Source organism: Lycium ferocissimum, chromosome 4 (genome assembly GCF_029784015.1).
Source record: "Lycium ferocissimum isolate CSIRO_LF1 chromosome 4, AGI_CSIRO_Lferr_CH_V1, whole genome shotgun sequence".
Lineage (NCBI taxonomy): Eukaryota > Viridiplantae > Streptophyta > Magnoliopsida > Solanales > Solanaceae > Lycium > Lycium ferocissimum.
In genome coordinates this window covers 47,494,651-47,501,217 of record NC_081345.1, presented here as the reverse complement: position 1 = coordinate 47,501,217, position 6,567 = coordinate 47,494,651, and the positions used below count along the sequence as shown (strand labels likewise).

The 6,567-nt window shown below is 35.2% G+C and overlaps 1 protein-coding gene across 1 annotated transcript; it reads left to right on the top strand.

Annotated features, from left to right (window-relative positions):
- Positions 1-342: 342 nt before the first annotated feature.
- On the top strand, positions 343-4,226 carry LOC132054125 (uncharacterized). Its single transcript, XM_059446188.1, has 7 exons — positions 343-471; positions 1,074-1,424; positions 1,507-1,795; positions 1,915-2,114; positions 2,386-2,558; positions 2,887-3,764; positions 3,931-4,226. The coding sequence occupies exons 1-7, from the start codon at positions 343-345 to the stop codon at positions 4,224-4,226; spliced, it is 2,316 nt and encodes a 771-aa protein (XP_059302171.1).
- Positions 4,227-6,567: the final 2,341 nt, after the last annotated feature.

Below are 6,567 nucleotides of genomic sequence, written 5' to 3'. Positions count from 1 at the left end.
CTAAATTAAATGAAATGTGTTCTTTTTATAAATATGTTTATTTTTTATATATATATATATATATATATATATATATATATAAAATTACCAATTGATCTTTCTACACCTTCTAACTAGAGTCCCAAATATATTTGCTAAGTATCCAAATGTGTCATTCGCCTCTGTTTTTTGGTCATTTTTATATGTAATAATATAAAATTAAAATTATTATATATATATATGAACATTAAATTCTTAATGCTATTATGGAGAATGAAGGAGTGTTAGTTTCGGATTCAAAAGCAAATGAGTTAGTAAAAAGCCGGCATCAATTTGGTGGTTCACTCTGTGGAGCCGAGAAGAATGTCAATAAATCAGCCCACTGCTATTGATCTTTCTCAAGGGATTTCTTATGCAAATATGTCTCCTCTCAAGACAAGGCAACCTAATGACACTCTCGGATATGAGGAAGATAAGGAAGATAGCAGGAAGGTGAAGATGAATTAGTAGAAGAGAGAAAGATGAATATGAAGAATGCAACTCCACGTACGAAGAGAACCATCAAGGCTTTTGCCCCTAGAACTTCTTGGGTAGCAGATGAAACAGAAGATGCTATTACTCAGTTTATAAATGATATAATCATGAAAGGAAATCTCTCTCCAAGAAGCAACTCAATCAGAACTGGGAAGCAAAAATTATTTTCTGGTCCACTTACAAGGGCCAAAGTAAAGGCATCCAAAAGCAGTGCCTCAACAGAGAATGTGATCCATGATTGATACAATCACATGGAATATTAGAGGGGTAAAGTCCAAAGGGGCTTTTGAAAGACTAAAATTTCTCACTAAAATGCATAAGCTTCAAATCATTTCCATTCTAGAACCTTTTGTAGACAAAGACTTTATCACTATTTATAAAAGATTTATTGGCATGAATGGTTATTGCAAGAAGAACATCAATGGCAAAATATGGATTTTTTGGACCTCTTTATTTGAGGCTACGGAAATATCCAATGATTCTCAACAGGTTACTATGAAGTTCAAGCAGAAGGACAACTCTGATATTTTCTATATGAACTTTGTTATGCCAAAAATAAGGAACACTTGAGGAAACCACTATGGGAAAGTCCACACTCTTGCTGCAATTATATAAGTGGTCCTTGGTGTCTCTCTGGAGATTTTAATGTCATTATGGATGCCGAAGAAAAGAAGGTGGAAATCCTCGAGGCATGCAAGAGCTGGGATTTCATTGATAGTATGGAAGAATGTGGTATGATGGATGCAGGTTTCTCTGGCCCAAGATTTACTTGGTGTAATGCTAGAGATAAAAGGCATAGAATCTGGAAAAGACTTGATAGAGCTCTTATCAATCAAGAATGGATTGCTAAATATTCTAGAATCAGTGTAGAACACCTAGCTAGCACAGGGTCAGATCACACGCTAATGCTAGTAAGATCTACTAATATGGAATTTCAAGGTATTAGATATTTCAAATTCTTAAATTTTTGGGCTGACCAACCTCAATTCAAAGATATTATCGAAAGAAGTTGGCAGGATGATATACAAGGCAACATCATGTGTAAAACTGAAGCTCTTGAGTAAAAACCTCAGCAAATGGTCTAGGGAACAAATTGGTGATATTCAGAAACATGTTAAGGAATGGGAGAATAAAATGCAACAACTAGAAGATCAATACATTGATGACAACAGAGATGAGGCTAGAGAAGAAATGCATAAGGCTCAAGCTACTTATACTAAGTGGCTAAAGTGTGAGGACTCACTTCTCAGACAGAAGGCAAACATAAAGTGGCTAGATGAAGGTGACTCAAATACAAAATATTTCCACTCTATGATCAACGAAAGAGGAAGAAGGCTCACTTTAAACAAGATCAAAAATCAAGAGGGACAATGGATTTCTGGGATAGTGATATTGGTGAAGAAACGCCAAACACTTTGAGAAGTCACAAGGAAGATGGGAGTCATCACATCCATCCAATACATCATATTGATTGCATCACTCAAGAGGTTGCAGAAGATCACAACGAGGCTCTTACAACCATACCTACAAAAGAAGAAATTAAAAAGGTTGTCTTTGACTTAAATTCAAATAGTGCTCCTGGTCCAGATGGATTCAATGGAGTCTTTTACCAGTCCTGCTGATTCAAAATTTTTCAATGGCTCACAACTTACAAAATATTTTTCAAGTACTTGTCTTGTGCTAATCCCTAAAGTTGAGAACCCCTCTACTTTTTCAGAAATGAGACTTATCAGCTTATCAAATTTCTCAAACAAAGTGATATCCAAAATAATGAACAACAGACTGGCTGCTATCCTCCCAAAACTTATATAAGAAAATCAGTCAGGGTTTGTTCATGGAAGACTTATTACTGAAAATATTCTTCTTGCTCAGGAGATTATTCATGGAATAAGGAACAAGAAGGAAGGTGAAAATGTTATACTTAAACTAGATATGTCAAAGGCCTATGATAGGGTTAACTGGCAATTCCTCATGACTGTTTTAAGAAAGTTTGGTTTTTCTGACAAATGGGTGGACCTTGTTTGGAGATCTATTTCTAATATTTGGTATTCCACTTTGATCAATGGTTCCAGAAAAGGTTTCTTCCACTCAACAAGGGATTGAGACAAGAGAGATCCCTTATCTCCTTCTTTATTCATCCTTGAGCCGAGGTATTATCCAGAATGTTAAATACTATTCATGAAAATCAACAGTATATAGGTTTCTCTATGCCCAATTTTGGCCTCCAAATTTCTCACCTTGTTTATGCCAATGATGTTATAATTTTCACATCTGGGGATGTCTTCTCTTTGAACTTAGTCAAAACAGTTTTAAATGATTATGCAAATTGTTCTGGCCAGCTGATTAATGAGGATAACGTTGTTTCTTGGTTAGCCCTAAAACAAGTTCAGAGGAGATTGCCAGGATTAAAAATGTTACAGGCTACAAGCATAAGGAATTTCCTTTTATATATCTTGGATGCCCTATTTATATTGGTAGGAAGCTTATAGCTACTTTCAATGATTCTGTCACAAAGGTGGTCAGGAAAATATCGGGCTGGCAGGGTAAATTGCTATCAGTTGGTGGCAAGGCAATTTTGATCAAGCATGTACTGCAATATCAGCCAATATATCTTCTAGCAGTATTGAAACCTCCCAATGAGATTTTTCTCCAAATAGAAAGATATATGACAAGATTTTTTTGGGGTTCAACTGATGAAAAAATGAAGCGCCACTGGAGTTCATGGGCTAAGATGTGTTATCCAATTGAAGAAGGCGGTTTGGGCTTTAAAAGACTTAAGGATATCAGTGAAGCTCTAGCAATGAAGAGATGGTGGAGGTTTAGAACTGAAAACACACTATGGGCTGAATTTTTGAAAATCAAATATTCTAGACTTGCACACCCAATAGACAGGAAGTGGAGAGCAGGTTTATCCCATTCGTGGCAAAGTATTCTGGAAGTAAAGGATAAAGTAGAGGAGCAAATGCTTTGGAAAATTAACTCAGGTTCATCAAATTTGTGGTGGGACAACTGGACAGGATTGGGGGCTTTAGCCCACGTTATCCTTCACAATGACATTGGCAGAAACCACAGGGTGAATGAAATCCTAGAAGATGGCTTGTGGAACATAGAACAACTACATCTGCCAGAATATCTTGCTGAACTTATTCTGGCTATTCCTATTGGAAACATGAATTTACTGGATAATCCTATTTGGATGCCTTCTCCAATGGAAAATTCTCAACTTCCTCTGCATGGGAATCATCGACAAAGTCAAGACACCGATCAAATTCTCCACAAAATTTGGCACAAATATATCCCTTTCAAAATGTCTTTTCTAGTTTGGAAAATGCTTAAAAACAAATTACCTTTTGATAACATTATTAGTAGGATAGGAATTGATGTTGATACTAAATGTTGTTGTTGTTTGCAAAAAAGATGAAACTATTCATCATATTTTCCTAGATGGTGAGCTGGCTAGGACTATATGGAATTTCTTTGGCATTCCTCTAGGAATTCCATGGGAACACAATACCTTAAGGACTTTGTTGATGAAATGGTGGTCTGTCAAAGCAGAAAATGGTCTGCACAAAGATCTTCTCAAAGTAATTCCTGTTGTCATTTTCTGGGAAATATGGAAATCAAGGTGCTCAAACAGATATGGAAAATCAAAAATCTCAAAGGTTAGGGTTATTTACCAGGTAAGCTATCATATCAGATGGTTAGTCAGGTAAGCTATCATATCAGATGGTTAGTCACTAAGACTAACAATAACAAACGCTGGAAATGGCCTTGGCATGAACTTTGCAAACAAATTATGCTTTTGTCTCCCAAAATTGATTGCATAATTGTAAGGTGGATTAGACCACCTTTGAACTGGATTAAGCTGAACACCGATGGCAGTCACAATTGTGAGGATGATATTGGAGCTGGAGGCATTGTCAGGGACAGTAATGGGAATCTCATCATGGCTTTTGCAAAATCCCTCGGAAAGGGAAGTAGTAATCTAGCAGAAGCTAAAGCTGCTTTATATGGAATGAAATGGTGCATCTCTAATGGCTTTCGGAACATAATTCTGGAAAGTGATTCTCTCATCATAATCAACATGCTTGAAGGAAAAATCAACATTGCTTGGGAGTTACAAGACTCTATTGATACAATAAAACAATTGCTCTCTCAAACAAACTACATTGCTCAACACTGTTATAGAGAAGCAAATCAAGTCGGGGATGCATTGGCTAAATGGAGTATGAATAGTCAAGAAGAAATAGTCTTTGAAATAAAGAATCTTCCAAAAGAGGCAGTCGGGACTTACATTCTGGATAAAGACAACGTGGCTTCCATCAGACACAAACAAAGGAAGAACATGTATGTATAATGTAGCTAAAGAATCTGAGAACTTCTCTTTTGCATATGGGAGTTCTAACCCCCTGTTCTAGGTAGTTTATGTTTTCAGATTTTCTGTAAATGATTGCTGAGGTCTGGTTTTCCCAACCTCAGATATGTGTACCTCTCCTTTTGATGAAATAAAAGGGTTGCGCCTCCTTAAGGCGTAAAAAAAAAAAAGTTCTTTTTTTTTTGCGATTTTAATTATATTTTATATTTTAAACCCTTTTGTGAAATCCTACTGAGAAGAAATGATCTCTTTTTTTTTCTTTTTTCCTTTTTTTTTTCCTTTCTTGCAGGAAAGAATTGGTGGTTGGATTGTTGGAACTTGGAAGGGTTGGTCAAGTGGATGAAGGGGCTGCTTTGATTTGAACGCAATAATATATACTCTGATTTGTTTGTTTAAATAAATATACAGCTAGTAGAAAGTTTAATTCCAAGAAAGCACCAACTAGTGTTTTAGAAGGTGGCAATATAAAGTACAAACCCTGGTTTTTTGGTCATGATATAAAGTACAAACAAATTGACCTCTAAAGAACATTGACTTCATACATATTTATTTTAATTTATTTAAATACGAGGATACAGGTTATCATGTAACCTTAAAGAAGTCAAAGAGGCCATGCAGATCTGGAAGAAATCTTTGAGTAATTATCAATTAATAATTATGATACTTCGTTTGTTAGCTAACAAACGAATATATGATACTTTGTTTGTTAGACATGAATTATTAATAAGATTTTTTAAGTTTACTTGAGAATTAATTTAGGCATTTCATTGCACATTCTCCAATGAATAGAGATAAAAAAAACTCAGAAGTTGATCAAGTCAAGTCAAATTTCACTTAAGTTAGAGTTGCATTTTTTTTTTAATCTAGGAATCCTAAGTTAATGGCCATTTTCAATCAGAGTCTCAGTAGAAAAAAATATAAAATATGTCATTTTTGCATTTTTTTTAATTAAAACAATGAATAAAACTACATCTTGTTGATCATTAGCAGTGTCTCTCTCTTTTCTAAATTTTCTTCTGATGTTTGGTATCTGTTATAGGATTCCGACTAATTTAGGTAGGTGCCGAGAAATTCCACATTAATGGTAAAAAGCGTTTCCAAAGCGACTTCATTCTCAAGGCTTAACTCGAAAACTCGAATTACAAATGAAGGGATACTTATCACTCCACCATAAGCTTTTGGTGATTACAAGCGTGGAGTCACCTTAGGCCAATCTTGGTCGGCAAATTATACTATATGTAAAATAAAATGTAAGAATAAATATATACATAATTAACTTGACGAAACTGAACAAAATGCACTCCTAATTCTACTGGATTTAGGCTAGGTCAAGTCCGTAACTAACTTAAGTTTACGCTAAAGTTTCGAATATCAGCTTCGACATGTACTATATTTTACATTTTCAATTACAATTACAATTGAAAAATAAAATGAAGAAATAAAATATCTTCAGGCTGAGGCACAGATATCTTGCCTTCTTTAAGGAGATTCAAGCCCACTGCAGCAAATCTTTACCAGTCCAGCAGTGATCTTTCTGACTTGTCCCCTCCATGATACAATAGCCCTATCACTTCGTATAACTCAACAAACTCTGGACAAGATGCCGAGTCCAAAGCTCCACCAAAAAGAACACCTTCCTTCAACTAGAAAAAAAAATCTTTTTTGAACTCACTTTTCAT